The following is a 27726-nucleotide window of genomic DNA, read 5'->3' on the forward strand; positions in this document are numbered from 1 at the left end:
CCATGACAAGGTCATAGTCATCTTTTGAAATACTGGCCGCATTTTACATTACAGCACGGAATACATGGTTAATTAACATGCAGTAGTAGTACTTCTGCCATCCGAAACTAGAGCAGAGTGGAGTAAATGTTGAGGATCCATTGACATTCTGATTCTGATTGACAGACATGGCTTTATTCATGTTGACAGGGCAGGTTAAGTGCAAATTCATTCCCACACTCCTCTCAGTTTGTGATTATGTGTAGACATTTGGGTGAGACAGGAGAAGCCTTCAAGTCAGCCATGTGCATGAATTGTGTTCCTTTGCTACCACAATCATCACTTAGAAAACTGTGGTTATTCTTCATTCAACTTAAAGACTTAAAAGTCATCTGAGTTTTTTTATTCACCGTCACCTTAAATAATCTTTCAAATTTACGTCCATCAATGTAACTTTCAGTATAATCCTGAAATGTTTCCTGTAATCGCAAAAGGTCAGAGAAATTCCTTGCAATCACGCACCAAGGCCTGTGAGTTTTGAGGCTGAGGGGCTGCTGGTCAGACCGCCAGAATAAAATAAATTCAAACTTCTTCATCCTGTTATCACTGGGTATTTCGTGACGATGCATAACAGCTTTAATCCTCCCGAGCAGAAGGAGCTTAGGTATGCCAGCACAGTCAGGAGAGCTTCCCAGAAAGGTGTGTGTGTGTGTGTGTGTGTGCGTGTGTGCGTGCGTGCGTGTCCATGCTCATCTTTTTAGTGTTTTAGTGTCAAATCCAGCATTGTCCACTTTAGATCACAGGGAACAAGATGACATCGCTCAACCTGGCCACCGTCTTTGGGCCGAACCTTCTACACATGCAAAAGAGCTTGGACAAGGAGTTTGCTGTGCAGAGTTTTGCCCGTGCCGAGGAGAGTACAGCCATCATAGGCGTGGTACAGAGGATGATCAACACATACGAGACCCTCTTCATGGTAAGCTATCACTTATGGAAAACACTAGAACATGGCGCCAATGCACGGAAAAAAGCTTTTATCACAGTAGATAGAGGACAGAATAAAAAATTGACACAGCTGACAAACAATTTAACTCTCTTAGTCACTGCTCCCCATTCCAGGAAGAATTGTGTTTAGGGGAATTCTCAAGCTTAATAGAGTGGCTCCATCTAATGAAATGTAAACACGACATTTATACATTTTCGAGAAGACTTAAGCCTCGTTAAACCAAGCCCCAGTACAGAGAGGCTAATGAACTCGTGCCATTGTTTTTCACTCCTGTACGTGTCCTTGTAATGTCTAAGAAAAGGATAAACAAACACTTTTTGGAACATGGATTATTTTTTTAATTAAAACATTATTTGATCAAATATTGAATTTAGCCTTTCCTACTCATAGAAACGCATTGAATAACACATGCCTAAATGTCAAATAAGAAATCATAAAGTTTTGACGTGTCTGTCCTATCTAGAAAATATAAGAAAGCTCAGGAAATGTTTTTATTTGTTTCTCAAAACTACCTCCATAAATCCATTCATTTGTATAGGTTATCTTCAGACGGGTCCCATCACACTTGTGGGGGTCATAGAGCAAAACACCATCATGTTCGTGAGAGTCTCATCATTCCATTGAGTGGTCATATTAGTTTGTAGGCCAAACCGTTCGGACGCTATAGACATTTTCGTGAGAAGACCAATTTCAGGGATGTCTCATGGTCTGACAAACACCGTTGTAGCTCAGCCAGCTTCCACCGCAGATGCAGAAGGCCGACATGGGTGGATGCGGTGGATGGAGGCGCAGCCCATGCAAAAAGCTTATATCTCTAGTTTAAATTGACAGATTTTGATGGGGATTTTTTTATTATGTTACTTAGATAGACAGGTATAGACTCTGAAGGAATATTATTACAGTCTCTTTTCGGACCAAGCTCTATTTTTCTTAAAGAGGCAATCCGCAAAATCTGAGGGATGGACCTGGAGAAATGTAAACACTCTTAAATTCATAAACAGAGCAAGGATTGACCATACAAGATATACAAATGATAGTTTTTGTATATTTTGAGGCAATAAATAGTATTTGTTTAAATGTACAATGTTTAAAAACATTGGAGTAAAATAAGTTTTTATTTTAGTTTCTGATAGGGTACAACAGTTATATTTAGCTCATGATGCATTTATAAGTTTAACCTAGCTCTATTTTTCTGAACCTTAGTCTGTAGGACCTTCCAACACAAAACCATGTTAGCCCTTATACAACATTCCCTTGGCCATTGTTTAATCTAAGCTATAATATAAAATGAGCATGCGTTAACATATGGTACAGTAGCTTTAAACTGTACATGAACCGCTGTAAATCTTGAGCTATATTATCAATCTCTTGACACATCGTCCGTAGGAGACATTCTTGCATCAGTTCTTGTAATTTAGTGTTTCAGAGTACACATTTACCGTGCATTCGGAAAGATTTCATACCCCTTGACTTATCCACATTTTGTTACGTTGCAGCCTTATTCTAAAATGGATAACATTTTTTTCCCCCCTCATCAATCTACACACAATACCCCATAATGACAAAGCAAAAACAGGTTTTTAGAAATATTTGCTAACTAATACAAAATACAAAACTGAAATATCACATTTACTTAAGTATTCAGACCCTTTAGTCAGTACTTTGTTGTAGCACCTTTGGCAGCGATTACAGCCTAGGATTCATCTAGGATGCTGCCACCACCATGCTTCACCGTAGGGATGGTGCCAGGTTTCCTCTAGACGTGACGCTTGGCATTCAGGCCAAAGTGTTCAATCTTGGTTTCATCAGACCAGAGAATCTTGTTTCTCATGATCTGAGAGTCTTTAGGTGACTTTTGGCAAACTCAAAGTGGGATTTCATGCCTTTTACTGAGGAGTGGCTTCCGTCTGGCCACTCTACCATAACGGCCTGATTGGTGGAGTGCTGCAGCGATGGTTGTCCTTCTGGAAGGTTCTCCCATCTCCACAGAGGAACTCTAGAGCTCTGTCAGAGTGACCATCAGGTTCTTGGTCAACTCCATGACCAAGGCATTTCTCCTCCGATTGCTCAGTTTGGCCGGGTGGCCAGCTCTATGAAGAGTCTTGGTGCTTCCAAACTTCTTCCATTTAAGAATGATGGAGGCCACTGTGTTTTTGGGGACCTTCAATGATGCAGAAATATTTTGGTACCTTTCCCTAGATCTGTGTCTCGACACAATCCTTTCTCTGAGCTCTACGGACAATTCCTTCGATCTGATGACTTGGTTTTGCTCTGACATGCACTGTCAACCATGGGACCTTATATAGACAGGTGTGTGCCTTTCCAAATCATGTCCAATCAATTGAAATTTTCTACAATCAAGTTGTAGATACATCTCAAGGATGATCAATGGAAACATGATGCATCTGAGCTCAGTTTTGAGTCTCATAGCAAAGGGTCTGAATACTTATTTAAATTAGGTATTTCTGTTTTTTATTCTTTATACAATTGCAACATTTCTACAGACCTGTTTTCACTTTGTCATTATGGGGTATTGTGTGTAGACTGATGAGGAATCTTTAAAAAAAATCAATTTTAGAATAAGGCTGAAACGTAACAATTGTGGAAAAAGTCAAGGGGTCTGAGTACTTTCCGAATGCACTGTACATTATTGTGTCAATATCTGGCTCAAAAGTTGGCCTACATCTGAGCAGCTGATGATTTCTTGAGGGAGTTACTGTACATATCCAGTTTAAGCTAACACAGAATGAGATGGATGTACCAACTCAGTTAAATTCAGACGTCCAGTTAAAGATGTTGTATTTCTGGCCTTCCCAGGTGCCCCCTGACCTGCAGAATGAGGTTCTAATGAGTCTGCTGGAGACGGATCCTGATGTGGTGGATTACCTACTGCGGAGGAAGGCTTCTCAGTACTCGTGAGTGTGTGGCCTTCTGTGTGCTTAGATATGGACTTGCTGCTGCAGGGCCACCAGCAAACGTGTGGCGAGCAGGCATTTGCCCCTGCACTTTTCAATTTGGGGGGTGACGGGGCAGTGCCCTTCCACTTTTGATTTATTTTAATATTTTGGGGGGACGAAAAGCGTTGAAAACAGAGATGAAGTAGACCAACAGTTTTTTAGACTGACTTGCCTTGCCTCTTCATCAACTCTCGCACTATGGCCTTCTGAACAGAGTGCTGTGTTTGTGTGTGAGTGTGAGTGTGTGTCTTGACCAATCCGATTCAGGAAAATTGCAGGTGGGGCACAGCACATGTCTATAGAAACCAGTGCGCGACGTCATGAGCTCTGCTGGTCAGCTATTGTGTAATAACCTAGCGGTGCCAAAAGCCCCGGTCTATCCTAGAAAGCCTATGTAAATTGCAATCGGCAGGAAAACATTTCAACAGCCGTTTTGGCTCTAAAATTGGTTTATTATGATCAAGTTCGATCCCCACTGTGAATACTTTTGAATTTCCCTATACAAATTGAGATATTTAATGAAATAGTGATCCATTCTGACAGTTGTCGTCACACAGGACCACAGGACGCTCCCAGTTGACTCTCTTAGGCAGTATAAAAACGACTACATCGACCATGATCCATTGGTAGTTACAGTGTCTTTCCCCATGATTCTTGTTGCCATTCAGCCCCATTCAGCAATATGGCGAGCTTCAAATTCTTCCAGCTTCATGCGCCATCGGGAGTTTTCCATAGGAATACGTGAATGATGTCAGCGCTATCACTATCTACTTATTTTAATGTCTATAGCCCCTGTCCCATCTGGTAACACTATGTATTTATAGTCTAACTATTTTTTTTACTTCCTCCCCGTTGTTTAATTAAGAGACCGACCATTTACCACCTTCTGCGTGTAAACAGCTATTTTCACATTTTATTTTCCCACCTTATGTTGCATCCCTGTGCAGGCACATACATCTGTAATTAAAAAGCTACAGGTGTATTAACACAGTCTAGCCTACAGTATGTCATCACTATTTGTTGATTTGAATAATTCCAGTCAATAATTATGGATTAAAAAAGGCATCGGTAGCCTAGCCGACCGGAGTTTGAATTTAATCCAAATTTGATCACATTCACATTTTCTCTTATCAGAAATAAATGGTCTGCTACATCGGACATGTTACTTTTGCCAAGCGTGAGACGCTCATATTCATTTCCACAAAATCTGGGCTTCTGCTGCTCGAGTGTAAAATTACGCTCTGGTTCTATTTTCAAGATTTCACCACGCAACTCAGGCATATACACTAGAGAAGGCTGTGCGTGGTGAAACAATGTGTTCCTATTCATTTTCAATGGAAGGAAAGCAGGGGAGAGCAGTGTGGGTGGGACCGTTGGGCGATGCGAGCATGGGCGAGGGAGCTGAACAGGGCCGCACTAAAGTTGGGCAAAGCTTAACTTAATGCAAATCTTCTGCGATATCGTGGTGCGAGGAACCAATCGAAGCTCAACATACTGTAGTTTCCAACCCCTACTAGATTGGTTGACAAACATACTGTAGCTTCCAATCCCTACTGGATTGGTTTACATTGGCTGTTGATACGTAGCACTACTTAGCATGCCTGCTAGCTTTTTAGCACCCACATGAGGGTAAAGCTAGCGTGGCCTGTACAGTTACTGCTATATAGAGTATCTCAGTCTGGAGTAAAAGGATAAAGTGGCTCGCGCTCAGCTCGCCCAGACCAAAAGTTACTCTTCAAGTGTAGCAGGTAAAAATATGAACTTGTTTTGAGACACCCCATCTCAAATTATTTTCAGTTTGGTTGATTTCAGTTTAAAAATACCCTGCATAATGGGACAGCCACAGAGCATGCTCAACTTGCCCAACTCCATAATTGCCATATAATATTTCACTTGAACAATGGGAATGAACCAGAAAGAGACGTTTTAGAATACACCTATTGGAATTCCTTACAACTTTGTTGTTTTCAGTCAAATAAAAAACAGCCGGCTCAACTTGGCCGTCTGCTCAGTTCACTTGCCCCGGTCAATAGGGCAACCCTTAAAGGGGAATGGAAACACTTTAGGAAGTAAAGCTAAGCAAAGAAATGTATTTCATCCACTAATACTAAACATGTGCATTTAACATAGAAACATCTCTATTTTGGGGATTTTTATTTAAAAAAAAGTTTATTAGAGGTATGTGTAGAGGTCTTGAATTTCCCCTATTAATGAATGACGCCAGTGTGCCATTGGCAGGCTTGAGCAAATTGTGAGTTTTAGTGCGGGACTGAAAGTGAATGAATGCTGCCACCGGGAGGCGCTTCGCTTCTACTGGACCTAAAAGTTCTCACAACTTTGTCATTGAGATCAGGATAACAATAGTAAGGTAAGAAACTGTTTACAATTTGTTTTTATGTGGGTAATTATAATCTGTACATTTTCAAGTATGTTTCCCGATTGATGAAATTAATCTGTGAAATGAACTTCTGATACAAGCCGAGTAGTCAGTCAGCCAAAAACGAGACAACCTAGCTAGCTAGCCTACATGATTTAGCTCATCTCTTGTCTTGTCTTTTTGATTTAAATTTTATTTTATACAGTAACTGTACAAAATAAAATGCTTAAAGAGCATTTGTCATTGGTATTAGCTAAGAGCTCAAATGAACTGGCTAGTGTGTGATTCAGTTTGTGTCTACCACAGCCAAGAGACGGCTGCTGCAGGATTGTTATTTTACTAGTAAAATGTATGATAACCATATAATTATTAGCTAGCTAGCTAGCTAGCTAGATAACTAGCTACATAGCTAGATATCTCATTAGGTGTCTGTTTACATGTGTTATGATTCCTAAAAATAGTAAGCAAGAATTAATGTAACCTAAGCCTGAAGCCTAACCCTTATGATGATAGTTAGCTAATATCTATGACTGGTATTCATCCTGGTCTAGCTGGTAACTTTTAATTAATGTACGTAGTGCCATAATTTCCTATGACTGAAACCATCTTCTGGACATCAGAACTGCGATCACTGACCTTGATTTGGACGAAAATGTCTACTTTGTCCAGAGCTGCCGACTTGTTATTCTGCTTACTCCGGACCAGGCCCTAATCCCCTGGACTCGAAAGAAGAAGTGGCTGCGAAAGAGAGACAGGCAAGCTGGCATCCTGACGAAACAACATCAGCAACCAAATAGACCGCCATTGCCCTCTGGTCTGTTGGCGAACCTGCAAGAACAAACTGGATTAGCTCCATTCGAGACTATCCTATTAACGGGACCTAAAAAACTATAATATTCATTGTTTCTCAGAGTCGTGATTGAATGCGGACATACAGTTGAAGTCGGAAGTTTACATACACTGAGGTTGGAGTCATTACAACTCCACCACTCCACACATTTCTTGTTAACAAACTATAGTTTTGGCAAGTCGGTTAGGACATCTAATTTGTGCATGACACAAGTCGTTTTTCTAACAATTGTTTACAGACAGATTATTTAACTTATAATTCACTGCATCACAATTCCAGTGGGTCAGAAGTTTACATACACGAAGTTGACTGTGCCTTTAAACAGCTTGGAAAATTCCAGAAAATGATGTCATGGTTTTAGAAGCTTCTCATAGGCTAATTGACATCATTTGAGTCAATTGGAGGTGTACTTGTGGATGTATTTCAAGACCTACCTTCGAACTCAGTGCCTCTTTGCTTAACATCATGGAAAATCTATAGAAATCAGCGAAGACCTCAGAAAAAATTTGTAGACCTTCACAAGTCTGGTTCATCCTTGGGAGCAATTTCCAAATGGCTGAATGTACCACGTTCATCTGTACAAACAATAGTACACACATATAAACACCATGGGACCACACAGCCGTCATACCGCTCAGGCAGGAGATGCATTCTGATGCAAAAAGTTCTGTTTGACCATCGTTATGTTTGGAGGAATAAGGGGGAGGCTTGCAAGCCAAAGAACACCATCCCAACCGTGAAGCACGGGGGTGGCAGCATCATGTTGTGGGGTTGCTTTGCTGCAGGAGGGACTGGTGCACTTCACAAAATAGATGGCATCATGAGGGAGGAAAACTATGTGGATATATTGAAGCAACATCTCAAGACATCAGTCAGGAGGTTAAACCTTGGTCGCAAATGGGTCTTCCAAATGGACATTGACCCCAAATCATACTTCCAAAGTTGTGGCAAAATGGCTTAAGGACAACAAAGTCAAGGTATTGGAGTGGCCATCACAAAGCCCTGACCTGAATCCTGTAGAAAATTTGTGGGAAGAACTGAAAAAGCATGTGCGAGCAAAGAGGCCTACAAACCTGACTCAGCTCTGTCAGGAGGAATGGGCCAAAATTCACCCAACTTATTGTGGGAAGCTTGTGGAAGGCTACCGGAAACATTTGACCCAAGTTAAACAATTTAAAGGCAATGCTACCAAATACTAATTGAGTGTATGTTAACTTCTGACCCACTGGGAATGTGATGAAAAATATTAAAGCTGAAATAAATAATTCACACTATTATTCTGACATTTCACATTCTTAAAATAAAGTGGTGATCCTAACTGACCTAAGACAGAGAATTTTTATTAGGATTAAATGTCAGGAATTGTGAAAAACTGAGCTTAAATGTATTTGGCTAATGTGTATGTAAACTTCCGACTTCAACTCTAGATAGAAATCTTCCTGGTTCTTCTATTCATCGTCAAGACCGATCTCTAATGTTAAGGAAATCTTTAGTTTTTGCTCACCTGTGTTAGAGTACTGTATGCTAAGATGCATAACATACTATTTACCAGTAGAGTTTTTATGCTAAGCTATAGGACTGTTTTGCTAGCACAGACTGGTATTTTTTCCGTGATTCGTCAGAGAACAATAAGGAGTTTACCACATCAGTCACCAGCTTCGTTAATAAGTGCGTTGACAATGTCATCCCCACAGTGACCATACATATGTACCAGGGTTTCCGTTAGCCGGTAATAGGCGACTTTTGCCCAAAAATAAATACAGACACAGACAAATTGTCCAATTGGACCCACTCCAATATGCATACCGCCTCAACAGATCCACAGATGACACAATCTCTATTGCACTCCACACTGCCCTCACCTACCTGGACAAAAGGAATACCTATGTAAGAATGCTGTTCATTGACTACAGCTCAACATTCAACACCATAGTCCCCTCCAAGCCCATCGCCAAGCTTAGGACCTTTATCTTTAATTCTGTAAAAGAACCCATAAGTAAGCATTTCACTGTTAGTCTACAGCTGTTGTTAATGAGGCATGTGACAAATCAAATTTAATTGGGATTTGTTTTATAATAATCTCTCTCTCTCTCTCCCTCTGTCTGTAGGACACTGGTGGACTGTCAATTCTCAGACACTGTAGGCATGTCACCTGTGCACCAGACAGTCAATAGAAGCTGTCTCCATGGTATCAATGACAGTCAGTGGCTGGAGAGATTGGACATCATGCTGCTGAGGCTGAAGACAAGGTTGAGGGACAATCACACCCTCACAGTCTAGTTGAGCCTAGGTGAACTTCAATTTACTGGAGGAATAATACATTGTTGGCTTTGTTACAGGGAAGATAGAAAGGAGGATATGACGTGCTAAGTTTGTGTTGTACTAGAATGCTAGGGAAAGCCGTTATGCATCCTAGGGCACCGAATTCGTGTTAGGTTGTGGTATTTCAGTGAGTGTGACTCATAGTAGAGGGACTCCTAGTCTTCACCCAGTTGCTCAGATTAGCCATGTTTTCATCCACAGGAATGTAAAAAGGGAGTTTCAGTACAGTATAAATGGCGACAGGTAATTTGTCTGTTCTACATGGTGGGATTTTTTTCTGTCGGTAAAATGTATTAAGCGAGGCCTCTCGAGTGGCGCAGCGGTCTAAGGCACTGCATCGCAGTGCTTGAGGCGTCACTACAGACCCGGGTTCGATCCCAGGCTGTGTCACAGCCGGCTGTGATCGGGAGACCCATGAGTCGGCGCACAATTGGCCCAGCGTCGTCTGGGTTAGGGGAGGGTTTGGCCGGCCGGGATTACCTTGTCCCATTTTGCTGTAGTGACTCCTCCGGGCGGGCTTCAGTCGCCAGTTGTGCGGTGTCTCCTCTGACACTTTGGTGCGGCTGGCTTCCGGGTTAAGCAAGCAGTGTGTCAAGAAGCAGTGCGGCTTGGCAGGGTTGTGTTTCGGAGGATTGTGTTTCGGAAGACGCATGGCTCTGGACCTTCACCTCTCCCGAGTCCGTACAGGAGTTGCAGTGATGAGACAAGACTGTAACTACCAATTGGATATCACAAAATTGGGGTAAAAAAAATCATAATGCAAGAAATGGTGTTGGAAAATGTGCAAATATTGATATAATAACCATCACTTCAAGACTAGAATTGATACGTATATACTGTATTCTAGTCAAGACTCATCCTGTATAACTACACGTTTGATATTCATATAATATCCATATTTTCTATAAATAGCATTTTACACATATACATGTATGTACACTACCGTTCAAAAGTTTGGGGTCACTTAGAAATGTCCTTGTTTTTGAAAGAAAAGCAACATTTTTGTCTATTAAAATAACATCAAATTGATCATAAATACAATGTAGACATTGTTAATGTTGTAAATTAATATTGTAGATGGAAACAACAGATTTTTTATGGAATATCTACATAGGCGTACAGAGGCCCATTATCAGCAACCATCACCCCTGTGTTCCAATGGCACGTTGTGTTAGCTAATCCAAGTTTATCATTTTGAAAGGCTAATTGATCATTAGAAAACCCTTTTACAATTATGTTAGCACAGCTGGAAACTATTGTGCTGATTAAAGTAGCAATACAACTGGCCTTCTATAGACTAGTTGAGTATCTGGAGCATCATCATTTGTGGGTTCGATTACAGGCTCAAAATGGCCAGAAACAAAGAACTTTCTTTTGAAACTAGTCAGTCTATTCTTTTTCTGAGAAATTAAGGCTATTCCATGTGAGAAATTGCCAAGAAACTGAAGATCTCATACAACGCTGTGTACTACTCCCTTCACAGAACAGCGCAAACTGGCACTCACCAGAATAGAAAGAGGAGTGGGAGGCCCCGTTGCACAACTGAGCAAGAGGACAATTAGAGTGTCTAGTTTGAGAAAGAGACGCCACACAAGTTCTCAACTGGCAGCTTCATTAAATAGTACCCGCAAAACACCACTCTCAACATCAACAGGGAAAAGGCAACTCCGGGATGCTGGGTTTTCTAATGATCAATTAGCCTTTCTGTCACGTTTGTCGTATGAATCGGACCAAGGCGCAGCGTTGTATGCGTGCATTCTATATTTATTAAAAGAATAAACACTGAACAAACTAACAAAACAGCAAAACGAACCGTGAGGCTAATATGAATAGTGCAGACAGGAAACTGAACATAGAACAAGAACCCACGAACACCAAAGGGAAAATGGCTACCTAAATATGATCCCCAATCAGAGACAGCAATAAACAGCTGCCTCTGATTGGGAACCATATCAGGCCACCATAGACATACAAATCACCTAGACCTACAAAAACCCTAGACATACAAAAAACCCTAGACAATACAAAAACTAGCGTACCAACCCTAGTCACACCCTGACCTAACCAAAATATAAAGAAAACAAAGATATCTCTTGTCAGGGCGTGACAGTACCCCCCCCCCCCCCCCCCCCCAACGGTGCGGACTCCCAGACGCAAACCTGAACCTATAGGGGAGGGTCCGGGTGGGCATCTACCCTCAGTGGCGGCTCCGGTTCTGGACGCAGCCCCCCCCCCCCCCCCCCCCCTCTTTACGCTGATCCCTCTGCCTTTGTAGAACCGGACCGCGGATCATCGCCAGAAAATCTGGACTGCGGATCATCGCCGGAGGCCCCAGACTGGGGACCGTCGCCGGAGGCCCCGGACTGGGGATTGTCGCCGGAGGCCCCGGACTGGGGATTGTCGCCGGAGGCCCCGGACTGGGGATTGTCGCCGGAGGCCCCCTGACTGTGGCCCGTCGCCGGAGACCCCCTGACTGTGGCCCGTCGCCGGAGGCCCCCTGACTGTGGCCCGCCGCCGGAGGCCCCCTGACTGTGGCCCGTCGCCGGAGGCCCCCTGACTGTGGCCCGTCGCCGGAGGCCCCGTGACTGTGGCCCGTCGCCGGAGGCCCCCTGACTGTGGCCCGTCGTTGGAGGTTCTGGACTGTGGCCCGTCGTTGGAGGTTCTGGACTGTGAACTGTCGCCGGAAGCTCTGGACTGGGAACTGTCGCCAGAAGCTCTGGACTGGGTACTGTCGCCGGAAGCTCTGGACTGTGGAAGCGCACTGGAAGCCTGATGCGTGGTGCCGGAACTGGTGGTACCGGGCTGAGGACACATACCTCAGGGCGAGTGCGGGGAAGAGGCACAGGACGTACTGGACTGTGGAGACACACTGGAGATCTGATGCGTGGTGCCGGCACTGGTGGTGCCGGGCTGGGGACACGCACCTCAGGGCGAGTGCGGAGAGGAGGCACAGGACGTACTGGACTGTGGAGGCGCACTGGGGATCTGGAGCGTAGAGCTGGCACAATGCATCCTGGCTGGATGCTTACTTGAGCCCGGCAAGTGCGGGGCGCTAGCACAGGATGCACTGGGCAATGCAGACGCACCGGAGACACAGTATGCAGAGCCGACGCAGGATATCCTGGTCCAAGGAGGTGTACTGGAGACCAGGAGCGCTGAGCCAGCACCATCCATCCTGGCTGGATACCTATTCTAGCCCGGCAAATGCGAGGAGCTGGAATAGAGCGCACCGGACTATGAATGCGAACTGGAGACACCGTGCGCATCTCTGCATGACACGGTGCCTGACCAGTTACACGCTCCCCACGGTAAGCACGAGGAGTTGGCTCAGGTCTCCAACCTGACTCAGCCAATCTCCTCGTGTGCCCCCCAATTTCTTTTTTATTGAGGCTGCCTCTCGGGCTTCCGTGCTAACCGTGTCCCCTCGTATCGTCGCCTTTCCTCCTGCGCTATCTCCACCTGCTTCCATGGTAGGCGATCCTCTCCTGACAATATTTCCTCCCACGTCCAGGATCCTTTACCATCCAAAATCTCGTCCCATGTCCATGATGTCTGCTCCTTCTGAACACGCTGCTTGGTCCTTTTATGGTGGGTTCTTCTGTCACGTTCGTCGTATGAATCGGACCAAGGCGCAGCGTTATATGCGTACATTCTATATTTATTAAAAGAATGAACACTGAATAAACTAACAAAACAACAAAACGAACCGTGAAGCTAATATGAATAGTGCAGACAGGCAACTAAACATAGAACAAGAACCCACGAACACCAAAGGGAAAATGGCTACCTAAATATGATCCCCAATCAGAGACAACGATAAACAGCTTCCTCTGATTGGGGACCATATCAGGCCACCATAGACATACAAATCACCTAGACCTACAAAAACCCTAGACATACAAAAAAACCTAGATAATTAAAAAAAACTAACGTACCCTCCCTCGTCACACCCTGACCTAACCAAAATATAAAGAAAACAGAGATATCTCAGGTCAGGGCGTGACACTTTCAAAATGCTAAACTTGGATTAGCTAACACAATGTGCCATTGGAACACAGGAGTGATGGTTGTTGATAATGTAGATATTCCTTTAAAAAAAAATGATGGTTGCTGATAATGTAGATATTCCTTTAAAAAAAAATCAGCCACAATGTTTCCAGTCGTTTACAACATTAACAATGTCTACACTGTATTTCTGATCAATTTGATGTTATTTTAATGTACAAAACATGTGCTTTTCAATCATAAACAAGGACATTTCTAAGTGACCCCAAACTTTTGAATGGTAGTGTATATTTATATTCCAGATTCTGACATTGCTTGTTCTGATATTTCTTAATTTTTATTTTGTGGATTTTTGTGTATTGTTCCTTTTGCAAGACTGGAGACTTTGCAATTCGTAACTCCCAATTTCTAACACGTATGGACCCAGAACCTAGTCATGCAGCTGATCAAATGATGCCAAATTAAGATTTTAGTTTTGGGTTAACTAAGATTACACTGCTCTAAGGAGTGAATGGAATCCACACTTTGATTTTGGTAGAAAAGTCACTGACGAGAAAGCTTAAGTTAGCATTTCAGACAAAAAACAGTTTGTATTCAGCATAGAGTGTGTCTGAAGTTATACATCAACCTATTACAACAGTGTAACTGTTTTGTAATAAAATGTTTTAAACATCCTCTGTATTGTGTGCTTATTGTTTATCCATTGATACTGTATGTTCTAGATGCCATTTGAGACCTTAAGGAGCATCAGGTACTGCTGGAATGTCTACCAATGCCATGTGCTCCTTTTTTGTGAGAAATTACACTGGTCACTCCAAACATTTATAACGTATTTTGAAAGTATAAATAGCCCACACTTTAGATGAGACCGCGCACAAATATTTGGTTTATAAAGGCCTATATTAAACATCTTATGAATGATCTTATAAATCATTATTAAATACTTTGAAAGTTGTTTATAAATGTCTGACTAAATAAGTTAATAACATGTACAAATGTGTGAGTAATGATTAATACATTGAATACATGATTTACTAATCAATTTTAATTGTTTTATAATGTGGAACTACAAATGTTCCCTACTTATCTGTACATTATGGCATACTTTGTAACTAGGGCGCAGATTCTTCTTCATAATGGTTCTCTCCTCTTTCCAATAGTGGTCCAGGCCTGCTGATGATTGAGGATCCCTTCTCTCTGAGTGAGAGGCGCTGCTCCAGTGACTCCAACAAGGCCTCCAGTGCGGATGTGTCCCCCTATGAAATCAACTCTCCAGTGCTGTCGGAGCGCTTGCTCTCCCAGGACCAGGGGGACAGCAGCCCCCTCTCTGACAGGCTCTTCAAGGTCTCCGAGCAGTACACACTGGTGGGCCACGTCAAAGGTTGTCCCAGCGACAGCTACAGTACCACTCACCATCCACAGGCAAAGGGGAAAAGGAAAGGGAAAGGGGGATATACCTAGTCAGTTGTACAACTGAATGCATTCAGCTGAAATGTGTCTTCCGACAATTAACCCAACCCCTCTGAATCAGAGAGGTGCGGAGCTGTCCAATGATCAAGTTGTTGGTCATTTCATCTCTGAAAATACCACTAATACACTATTGTATATTGCTGCTTAATATGAAGAATATTTCAGATTTTTCTATTAGACACACCTGATTAACATTTCTGGGGTGCCTGGCATTCCTCTCATATCACTGGTATGTTCATTGTCTTTGAATAGCATGTCTCATTCTTTGTTCTTTGAAACCCTGCAACCTAGAATAAATTACATGTTCACTAGGTGGAGATAAGACTTTGATTATGTGTACATGGTTTCCCCCAGTTTCCCATGGCGACGTTTCAGAATGCAGCTCTTGTGGCTCATTGGAGGGACTCGACGGTCACCAAGGTAACAACAGCAAACAGCGTGTCAGATGATCTTACACCTCAATTGGTATGCCTGAGTGCAGGCCACACCCCCCAGTGACTTGCTGCAGCAGTAGCCCTCTGACGAAGAGAGGACGGAGATTGGAGGGTACAGACCTGTTATTACTTCACCGGCCACCGGGCCAACCAGGGGGCTGCAGCCCAGAGGACATTGCGCTAATGGGCGGAATGGGACAGCCTGCCAGTCCCTCCCTCAGAGGCAGGCCTGGCGGCAGGGTGGATGGAAGGCCTCCCCCTTCCGACTCTGGACCGCTCAGAGGAACTTCTCCACACCTTCCCTCTGCCCTTCCACGCACCAGCCTGGGTGTGTGACCCACCCAGAATCCACAACTGCCCCCCCCCCCAGGGCAGCAGCAGCCCTGGGCCCCAGACTGTGGCCCCTACGACCCCCTCCTCTGGTCCTCTGGAAGGGAAGGTGTCAGGCAGCCCAGAGTTGCAGAAGGAGAGGTGGCAGATAGGGCAGCTCCTATCAGCAGACAATACACTCTACCAGAGACACTGGTGTGATGTTTATACGCACTCGCTCAAACTACTTTGTCCTTCTCTAAATTGTAGGTTCAATTTACTGAGATGTGCCAATTGTCTGTGAGTAAATGTTGTTATTTCACTCTTGATGTGTGTCTTACAGTTTTCATATTTCAGAAGTCTGACTCCAACATTTTGCCACTAAGACAGTACCTCAACAGAGACACAAATTAGCATCACTGACATGTGACTATCTGAATATTGTTTACCCATAGTAACTAAATACTAAATTTTCTTTCCTTTATGTTTTTTAATTTTCTTTCAACTCAGAACAATGATGTGATAATTAATCTGAATGTATCCTAAACGTATTGGTACTAATAGCCTACACGTAATGTTTGTTTTTGTATTGTAATATCACCCTGTGAGATATAATGCAGATATGTTATAAGCAAAATCAAATACAACTTTCTTAGTGAAACATGACATCAAATTATGTTCGATGCTGTAAGTGTCTTTGTGTTATTTGTATCTTGGTGGAGCTATTGCCGAACAAATGAAAATTGATTGTTTGTGTTTTTTGATAGTGATATTGAACTTAACTGTTTAGGTCACTTGCTTTTTATAACTAATTTTAATGTTTGTGGCCTTCTGTAACTGATTGAAATAGTCATTAATTCATTGACTTGTTCACGCATCCAAATAAAACAGTAACTGTCATCTAACTGTTTTGATTATTTGAAGGAAAATGAAACTTGACGATACAGAACATTATGAATGTAATTCCACAATACGGAGTACAGAAAAAGACAAAAGCATCACTCAGTTTGTGATTGAATGCCACTGTCATGAAATGTACCAAGTTTGTTTGTTTTATTCTTCTCCCCTATAATTTGTTTTATAGCTTTTGAGGGGAAGTGAAGGTACTGTACTAAGATATAAATATGGTCATGACTTTCATTGAGTTTTTTTTCGTTGTTATTTGCTGGGAAATGTTGTTTGTTTGTCCTGACCAAACGTTATGCCTTAATAACAACTACAGTATTGTCTCTGAGATGGCTAGTCATGCTAGTAAGACTTGTTCATGTTCACTTTGACTTAACATTACGTTGCTAATGCTAATAGTCATGCTTTAGTACCTTGGGCAGCATCAGTATTGACATGTTTTTAATCTAATCAAGCTGCTTTAATACGGTATTATTGCCAACTCCAACCCTTCTTCCACCTGATTGTTTTACTGTATGTTCATTTTCCTATGACTTCCATGATGTGATATTAGTAATTTTATCATCTTTGTCACGGCTCCTCCTCTGCAGTGCAGGGGGCGGTTCCTCCTGCAGGCAGAGGAGGGTCGTTAAGTGATTGGAGCCACCTGGGCTCAGGGTATAAAACTGCTTACTAATCACCTCTCTCTCTCTCTCTCTCTCTGCTCCTCCAGGTATGCTCATGATTTGTTTGTTCCTTTTTAGTTTTGCATAGTTTTCACTCAGTCATGTTCACACACACATATTCATGCACCCATACACCTTACATTATGATACATCCACACCTCATTCCTTTTTCTTAGTTTAAGTTCATAGTTTGTTTAATAATAAAGAACACTTTTAAATTGGCCTATACCTGTTGTTCGTGTCCTCTCATTTGTCACAGGCTATGAGCCGGCTTGTGACATCTTGTTATCATCCTCTGTAAAACTATACATAGAAACTAAAAATGACGCAGAAGGTTATGTGGCTATAACCTCTTACTGTCTTTAAAATGCCTATTAATTTCTACTTCACAGAGTTCTGTCAGTATGCTCCAACTACTACATTGATTTATTCTCGCTCTTACTTCTTATGTGCCCATTCTGTGTAAAGGGAAGTCAGGAACAATGTGAGTGGTTCACACTCTAATGAACTGGAGCGGAAGGTGTCTCTTTGCAGCTTCTCCGCAGACTCCATAAAGATTTAATTCTGGCAAATTTCAACACTGTAATGAAGTGCCGGAGCCGGAGCTGTCTGGTCTCTGAGAAACCCCTCTCACAAACCAGGAAGTGGATCAGAGGGTCCCAGACATAACCATAGGGAGTTCACCTCTCCTCTCCCCAGACTGGAACACAGGCAAACTCGCTTCCTGATTACTGGCTTATCTTTTTATGGGTGGGGTGAGTTATGATGCCCAATCCTATATGGTCCTTTCGCCACTATATGGTCCTTTCGCCACTTAACTCTGTTTGCTTACGGGTGGAGTATGATTTTTGTGAGATTACGCAAAATATTTGAGCATATAGATGTTGTAAATTAAAATACAGTGTTTGTTGATGTTAATGTGACCTAGAATCAAATTATTTCTTTGAACGGCCACAAGAGGGAACCATGACCAAACGGAATGTCCTGTTCTCGATGACCGTATTTTCCTGCATTGCATATCTTTTGAATTTGTTAGTATAATAGGGAAATTTAGGAATTTTTTCTAAATTTTAACTTTTTCTAAATTATAACATTCTATCTTCACCATGGTTGCAATACCTGTGTTATTTTGCTGAATATCCATAAATGGTTGTTTATCTTCCTTTTTGTAGGTTTTGGTTATTTACAGCGTGTGTCTCAGCTACTGTAGGATTGCAAAGTTATCTATAATTTACCAAAGCCACCAGTAATTTTGGTAATTAACAAAAATTATATGGCAATCTATTGTAACTTTGGTAATTTATACTGTAAAATTACTGTAAAATGTACACGTTATATTAATATGTAGGATTCATTTATTATATCTGTGTCCATAATGTCATTGACTTTCTAGTAGTTAAACTATATGGTTCAAGAGGAAATAGCCTAATTAATGAAAAAAGCATCTATTTTATTATTATTATTATATTATTTTCAATTAACGCTGCAAATCTTCCAACTATTGACTGTTTTCCCCCACAACTGCCACCAGTTTGAGACCAAAACATTGACAACAAATGCATATTTACATAGTAAATAAATAAAAGTTTGTAAAAAATATATATAAAAGATATTTTATGCTGAAACCCTCATATTAACCCATCAGAGCCTGGCCCGAGTCTAAGCCGGGGGAGGGGGTTCTACTAGGCTAAATGGAATTGGATAATTTAGCTATTTTATTTTGAATTTTAAGACCACTTGAAGTATCAAAAAATATACAGTACTAGTCAAAAGTTTGGACACCAATTCATTCAAGGGTTTTTCTTTATTTGTACTATTTTCAAAACTGTAGAATAATAGTGAGGACATCAAATCTATGAAATAACACAAATGGAATCATGTAGTAATTTCAGAATTTTCAAAGTAGTCACCTTTTACCTTGATGACAGCTTTGCACACACTTGGCATTCTCTCAACTAGCTTCACCTGGAATGAGTTTTTTCCTTTTTTTCTGCTATTCCTTCACTCTGCGGTCCAACTCATCCCAAACCGTCTCAATCTGGTTGAGGTCGGGTGATTGTGGGGGCCAGGTCATCTGTTGCAGCACTCCACCACTCTCCTTCTTGGTCAAATATCCCTTACACAGCCTGGGGGTGTGTTTGGTCATTGTTCTGTTGAAAAACAAATGATAGCCCCACTAAGGGCAAACCAGATGGGATGGCATATTGCTGCAGAATGCTGTGGTAGCCATGCTGGTTAAGTGTGCCTTGAATTATAAATAAATCACAGACAGTTTCACGAGAAAATCACCCCAACACCATCACACCTCCTTCCATGCTTCACGGTGGGAACCACACATGCAGAGATCATCTGTTCACCTTCTCTGCATCTCACAAAGACACGGCGGTTGGAACCAAAAATCACAAATTTAGACTCATCAGACCAATGGACAGATTTCCACCATTCTAATGTCCATTGCTCGTGTTTCTTGGCTCAAGCAAGTCTTATTGGTGTCCTTTAGTAGTGGCTGCAATTCATGCAGTCTCCTCTGAACAGTTGATGTTGAGATATGTCTTTTACTTGAACTCTGTGAAGCATTTATTTAGGCTGCAAATTTTGAGGCTGGTAGCTCTAATGAACTTATCCTATACAGCAGAGGTAACTCTGGGTCTTCCTTTCCTGTGGCAGTGTCACGACTTCCGCCGAAGTTGGTCCCTCTCCTTGTTCGGGCGGCGTTCGGCGGTCGAAGTCACCGACTTTCTAGCCATCGCTGATCCTCTTTTCATTTTCCTTTGGTTTTGTCTTGTCTTGTATCACACCTGGTTCCAATCCCATCAATTACATTGTATATTTAACCCTCTGTTCCCCCTCATGTCTAGTCGGTGATTGTTCGTTTGTAAGCTATGTGCAAGTTACGTTCTGGTGTGCGACGGGTTTTGTACCCACTTGTATTATTTTGTATTTTTTGGTTTTCTGAGTTTTTGAGCACTTATTAAACTGCTCCGTTTCTACCAAGTTCGATCTCCTGTGCCTGACTTCCCTGCCACCAGCACGCACCCCTTACAGGCAATCTTCATGAGAGACAGTTTCATCATAGCGCTTGATGGTTTTTGCGACTGCACTTGAAGAAACTTTCAAAGTTCTTGACATTTTCCGGATTGACTGAATATCAAGTCTTAAAAGTAATGATGGACTGTCATTTTGTTTGCTTATTTGAGCTGTTCTTGCCATAATATGGACTTGGTCTTTTACCAAATAGGACTATCTTCTGTATACCACCACTACCTTGTCACAACACAACTGATTGGCTCAAATGCATTAAGAAGGAAATAAATTCCACACATAAACTTTTAACAAGGCACGCCTGTTAATTGAAATGCATTCCAGGTGACTACCTCATGAAGCTGGTTGAGAGAATGCCAAGAGTGTGCAAAGCTGTCATCAAGGCAAAGGGTGGCTACTTTGAAGAATCTCCAATATAACATCTATTTTGATTTGGTTAGCACGTTTTTTGGTTACTACATGATTCCATATATGTTATTTCATTGTTTTGATGTCTTAACTATTATTCTACAATGTCGAAAATAGTAAAAATAAAGAAAAACCCTGGAATAAGTAGGTGTATCCAAACTTTTGACTGGTACTGTAAATACAAAAATGATTTGATCAAAATGTTTTTTTGATCTTGCTGCTATTAGCCCTTACAAATGCATTGCATACCATATTCACTACATGGAACAACATATAGTCCCCAAAAAATATCAAAAGTAAGTTTGTTCTGAAGTATCTCTCATATATCTGCGCAATATAAGAAAGATCAGGAAACATTTGTTATTTGTTATTTTACATGTGTTTATCCACTTATTTTTGGCACTAAACAGTCTAAGCCCTGTCTAAGCTGGAGAATTGAGTGTTCTGCTAAGCTATTTGGAATTGTTTTAAGAAGGTCATTACAAGGATCATTTAGCTATTTATCTGTAATTTTAAGACCTGTTGAAGTATCCAGCAAAAAATCCTTAAAAATTATTTGATGTACAAAAAAAGTGATCTTACTGCTATTAGCCCATACAAACGCATAGAATAACAGATTCACTACATGGAACATAATAGTCTGTAAGCCGTTCGGAACGCTATAGATGATTTTGTGAGAAGACCGATTTTCAGGGTTTGTCTCATTGTCTAACAAACACTGCTTTAGCTCTGTCACCTTTCACAGCAGATTCGGAAGTGCCACATAGGCGGATCCATTATTGAAAAAAACAGATATCTCTAGATTTAACTGACAGATTTTTGGGGGGATTTTTATATTGTGCTAATTACATTCCCACTGGGGAGCGGATATCGACCTTAGTGAATACTATTGGTGTTTAAACCACCTAAGTTGATGGTGTATATTTAGTTTACAGCTTTGTCATTCTTTTATTTTTAAATAATCTTATAAGGCGTCACAGAGGTCCAGAGACTATTACAGACACCTGTGATAACCTAAAGTACCCAAAGGAGCCACTAGATGTCTTGTGATAGATGACATAAAATCCTTGAAAGATAACAAAATTCTGGTAGTTAGATTGTTAGTAATATACCCTACCTTTGCAACCCTAGTCTCTGTTCAGTCTCTCGATGCAGACAGTGTTGCGAGTAATACATTTTTTAAGCTTGGTATAAGTAAAGCATCACTAGGCCTTTGTTCATTATTCAACAAAATCTCCAAGTGGGTGTCTTAAAGATGTGCTGCTGAATATAATGTCCAGTCGTCACACTGCTCTTCGTTGGAACAATTGCCAAAATAGGACATCTGGCTTCTGTTGTCAAAAGCAGTCTACTCCTTGTTAGGCAAAGCCAGGGGATTTACTCAGCACTGAGAAATGTGGTTAAACTACGTGGGCCATATCTGCCTTAACAGCTGTTTAAAGGCTTTGCTATTCCACTCTGGCCACCAAATAGCTTGTCACACTCTCTGACCAGGCCAGAGAGACAGAGCAGGATGTCTGGATGCATTTCATAGGGAATACAACCAATCCAACCAACCACACTGCTGTTTACTTCCACTTCCACTTTCCATCTGCAGTACAGAGTGAAACAGGCCTTCCTCCACCCCCACCACACATGCAAATCCATCCTCTCTAAGAAGAAACAGACCAGGTCTGGGATAGAAAAGAGTCATAGGAAACAACATTGCTCTGAAGAGATGGGTGCAATGTACTGTAGAGCCAATTGACAAATCTGAAATATTTGATTTCCCCTCTTATCAGGGTTGTACTGACAAATGCAAGCTGATCCGCTGGCTGGGAGGAGAGGAGTCTCAGTCATTCACAGGGGGGTCCATCCTACCTGTTTACTGGCAGCAGCAGCTGCAGAGAGGACAAAGGAAGGTTGTAGCTGAGACTGTGGGTGGACATGCAGGAACAACAGAACATCCATTAGAACTTATTCAAGAGCAGGAGAATATGTCTGCACTCCACAGCCAGTCTCAGTAGACCTGTCACATGTTTTGTTAACAATGTGATCAATGGAAACATTGAACAGCCCGAACATAATGTCTCATGCTGCTTTACTTTAGTACTGCTATTATTAGCTGCTATCCCTACTAGAAGAACTTCTGACGCATCGAGCCTATCACTCGCTATTTCTACTAGTATTCTACTAAAACACTCATTACCAATTAAACAGTCATAAGAAACACCCATTTGAGGAAGTGAACACCACTTTATGTTAGAGAAAACGTTCTTTCCGATTAAAGGATTAACACTGATTGCATTAAGCCTCTTAGCCTAGACCAATTCAAAATCTTCTTAGAGGACCCACATTTTTTCACTTGACTTCAGATTATTACCATTACTTTTAAAGATAAGACATGCTTAAGTAATTGGGTGCACTTTGTTGTCAGTCTTTTGATTCTGAGCAATACCTTTTTATTTGAAAGGCGCAAGGCAACATATATTCTAGGAAACTGGTTTACTTGATATTTTATTCAGGTATTAGCACTGAGATAAGTGAACTTATTTAAATAGCATATACAAGCAATGCCCTAAATCAAATGCACTCCCCCCTCAAAAAAAAACATACATTACTAATTTGAAGTCATCCTTGAGATTAGTAGGACATATATCAAGTCATCTGCATAAAGTACCTTGGCCAAACCTGACAGACGTTTTCTCCTTGTCTTTGCCAGGGTCCTGGTGAGAACGGAGACACCAGCACTGTGGGTGCACCAACCCATCTGCTCCTCCTCATGCTCTTCCTGGCCAAGGTGTTTGTCCCCATACAAATAAAACAAAAATGCTACAGTAACATTGGTCTGGTAATGTTTCTACTTATACGTTACTACATTTAGCTCAGTGTATTCCTTGAACCTGTGTTCAGTCAGAACATATAATTACAGCCTTCCTTCTCAGCCTTCCTTCTGTTAGTAATTTAATGTGAAACATTCTTGCTCTCACTAAGACTGGCAGACCACTGGACAGATCTGCTTTGTTTCATTCACAATTGGCAGCTCTGTCCGACCGTAAGGCGCTACAGAGGGTAGTGCGTACGGCCCAGTACATCACTGGGGCCAAGCTTCCTGCCATCCAGGACCTATATCCTAGGTGGTGTCAGAGGAAGGCCCAAAAAAATGGTCACGGCAAGCAGTGCCTTGAGCGCCAACTCTAGATCCAAAAGGCTCCTTAACAGCTTCTACCCCCAAGCCATAAGACTGCTGAACAATTCATCAAATGGCCACCCAGACTATTTACATTGACACCCCCCCCATTTGTTTTGTACACTGCTGCTACTCACTGTTTATTATCTATGCATAGTCACTTTACCCCTACCTGCATGTACAAATTACCTCGACTAACCTGTACCCCCGCACATTGACTCGTTACCGGCACCCCCTGTATATAGCCTCATTATTGTTATTTTATTGTGTTACTTTTTATTTCATTTTTTACTTTAGTTTATTTCTTATTTCTTGGTTAAGGGCTTGTAAGTAAGCATTTCACGGTAAGGTCTACACCTGTTCTATTCTGTGCATGTGACAAATACAAATGTATTTCATTTGAGGTGCTTGTTTTAACCTCATATTCAGTCTTCTAGACCTCTGTTCAGCTACCTCTCCATGTAAAACAGAAGGAATGTCTGTTATTCAAAAGAACATCTTCATTTTTTATTTTATTTAACCTTTATTTAACTAGGCAAATCATTTAAGAACAAATTCTTATTTACAGTGATGGCCGACCAAAAGGCAAAATGCCTCCTGCAGGGACGGGGGTTAAAAAAATAAAATAATAATAATAATATAGGACAAAACACACATCAAGAGAGACAACACAACGCTAGTACATAAAGAGAGCCCTAAGACATCAACATAGCAAGGCAGCAACACATGACAATAAGGCATGGTAGCAACACAACATGACAACATGGTAGCAACACAACATGGTAGCAGCACAAAACATGGTACAGAATTATTGGGCACAGACAACAGCACAAAGGGCAAGAAGGTAGAGACAACAATACATCACGCGAAGCAGCCACAACTGTCAGTAAAAGTGTCCATGATTGAGTCTTTGAATGAAGTGATTGAGAAAAAACTGTCCAGTTTGAGTGTTTGTTGCAGCTTGTTCCAGTCACTAGCTGCAGCGAACTGAAAAGACGAGCGACTTTGGGGACCTTCAACAGAATGTGACTGGCAGAACGGGTGTTGTATGTGGAGGATAAGGGCTGCAGTAGATATCTCAGATAGGGGGGAGAGAGGCCTAGGAGGGTTTCATAAATAAGCATCAACCAGTGGGTTTTGCGATGGGTATACAGAGATGACCAGTTTACAGAGGAGTATAGAGTGCAGTGATGTGTCCTATAAGGAGCATTGGTGGAAAATCTGATGGCCGAATGGTGAAGAACATCTAGCCGCTTGAGAGCACCCTCACCTGCCGACCTATAAATTACGTCTCCGTAATCTAGCATGGGTAGGATGGTCATCTGAATCATGGTTAGTCTGGCAGCTGGGGTGAAAGAGGAGCAATTACAATAGAGGAAACCAAGTCTAGACTTAGCTTTAGCCTGCAGCTTTGATATGTGCTGAGAGAAAGACAGTGTACCGTCTAGCCACACTCCCAAGTACTTGTATGAGGTGACTACCTCAAGCTCTAAACCCTCAGAGGTAGTAATCACACCTGTGAGGAGATGATCCAAAAGGAAATATATTGAGCGTATTTTGGGATTTGAGCTAACAAACTTTATTTCATTCCCACTATATTATTTCAGTGTAATAAGACATTTAAAGACAGTGCCTTAAGAAAGTATTCACATACCTTTACCTTTTCAATATTTTGTTGTGAATTTAAAATTGATTAAATTGAGATTTTGTGTCAGTGATTTACACCCAATGCCTCATAATGTCAAAGTGGAATTTTGTTTGTAGAACACTTGAGAAAATAATAAAATGCTGAAATATCTTAAATCAATAAGTATTAAATCAATAAGCCTAAATAAGTTCAGGAGTAAAAATGTGCGGAACAAATCATATAATTATTTGCGTGGACTCATTCTGTGTTCAATAACAGTGGTTAACATGATTTCGCTACACTCGCAATAACATCAGCTAACCATGTGTATGTGACCAATAAAATTTGATCTGATTTAATTGGACTACCCAATCTCTGTAGCTCACACATACAATTATCTGTAAGGTCCCTCAATCGAGTAGTGAGCACAGATTCAAAGACCAGGGAGGTTTGTCAATGCCTTGCAAAGAAGTGCACCGATTGGTAGATATGAAGAATTAAAATTAAATAAATAATCAGACGCTGAATATCCCTTTGAGCATGGTGAAGTTATTGATTGCACTTTGGATGGTGTATCAATACACCCAGTCAGTACAAAGATACAGGTGTCTTTTTTAACTCAGTTGCCGAAGAGGAAGGAAACTGTTTAGGGATTTTACCATGAGACCAATGGTGATTTTAAAACAGTTAGAGTTTAATGGTTGTGATATGAGAAATCTGAGGATGGATCAACACCATTGTAGTTACTCCACAATACTAACCTAAATGACAGTGTCAAGAAAGAAGCCTGTACAGAATTAAAATATTCCAAAACATGCATCCGGTTTGTAACAAGGCACTTAAGTAATACTGCCAAAAATTTGGCTAAGAAATTAATGTTCTGAATACAAAGCGTTATATTTGGGGCAAGTACAACACAACACATCACTGAGTACCACGCTTTGTGTATTTATGTTATGGGTATGCTTGTCATCGGCAAGGACTAGGGAGATTTTAAGGAAAAAATTATCGCAATGAATCCATAAGCACAGACAAAATCCTAGAGGGAATTGATTTGATTTGACACTGGGAGATGAATTAACCTTTCAGCAGGACAATAGCCTAAAACACAAGGCCAAATCTACACTGGAGTTGCTTACCAAGATGACATTGAATGCTCCTGAGTGGCCTAGTTACATTTTTTACTTAAATCGTCTTGAAAGTTCATGCCAAAACTTGAAAATGGCTGTCTAGCAATCATCAACAATCAGCTTGTTGTTTGAAGAATTTAAAAAAGAATAAGAATAATATTGTACAATCCAGATGTGGAAAGCCTTTAGAGACTTACCCAAAAAGACTCACATCTGTAATCGCCGCCAAAGCTGCTTCTTACAAAGTATTGATTCAGGCGTGGGAATATTTATGTAATTGAGATATTTCTGAATTTCATTTTCAATACATTTCACAAAAATGTCTAAAAACATGATTTCACTTTGTCATTATGGGGTATTGTGTGTAGATGGGTGAGAGAAAAAAAATCTTCAATTTTAAATTCAGTCTGTAACACAACAAAATGTGCAATAAGGCACGGGGTATGAATACTTTCTGAAGGCACTGTAGATACACTACATGGCCAACAGTATGTGACCACGTGCTCGTCGAACATCTCGTTCCAAAATCATGAGTAGGTCCCTCTCCTTTGCTGCTATAACAGCCTCCACCCTTCTGGGAAGGCTTTCCACTAGATGTTGGAACATTGCTGCAGGGGCTTGCTTCCATTCAACCACAAGACAAGGTCGGGCAATGATGTTGGGCGATTATGCCTGGCTCGCAGTCGGTGTTCCAATTCATCCCAAAGGTGTTTGGTGGGGTTGAGCTCAGGGCTCTGTGCAGGCCAGTCAAGTTCTTCCACACGGATCTTGACAAACCATTTCTTTATGGACCTTGCTTTGTGCAAGGTGGCATTGTCATGCTGAAACAGGAAGGGCTTTCTCCAAACTGTTGCCACAAAGTTGGAAGCACATAATCATCTCAAATGTAATTGTACGCTGTAGCATTAAGACTTCCCTTCACTGGAACTAAGGGGCCTAGCCCGAACCATGAAAAACAGCCCCAGACCATTTTTCCTCCTCCGCCAAACTTTACAATTGGCACTATGCAATGGGGCAGGTAGCATTTTCATGCCATCCGCCAAAACAAGATTTGCCCATCGGACTGCCAG

The 27726-nt window shown here is 41.5% G+C and overlaps 1 protein-coding gene across 1 annotated transcript in view; it reads left to right on the plus strand.

Annotated features, from left to right (window-relative positions):
- LOC129816197 (rho GTPase-activating protein 6-like) overlaps positions 1-17508 on the plus strand; it is a 74151-nt gene extending 56643 nt beyond the window's left edge. The window contains exons 9-12 of the mRNA XM_055870436.1: positions 776-955; positions 3803-3900; positions 14657-14861; positions 15321-17508. Of these exons, the coding sequence (XP_055726411.1) occupies positions 776-955; positions 3803-3900; positions 14657-14861; positions 15321-15464 (627 nt within the window). The 3' untranslated portion in view covers positions 15465-17508. The remainder of the gene's footprint in view (positions 1-775; positions 956-3802; positions 3901-14656; positions 14862-15320) is intronic.
- Positions 17509-27726: the final 10218 nt, after the last annotated feature.

Source organism: Salvelinus fontinalis, chromosome 19, assembly GCF_029448725.1.
Source record: "Salvelinus fontinalis isolate EN_2023a chromosome 19, ASM2944872v1, whole genome shotgun sequence".
Taxonomy (NCBI): domain Eukaryota; kingdom Metazoa; phylum Chordata; class Actinopteri; order Salmoniformes; family Salmonidae; genus Salvelinus; species Salvelinus fontinalis.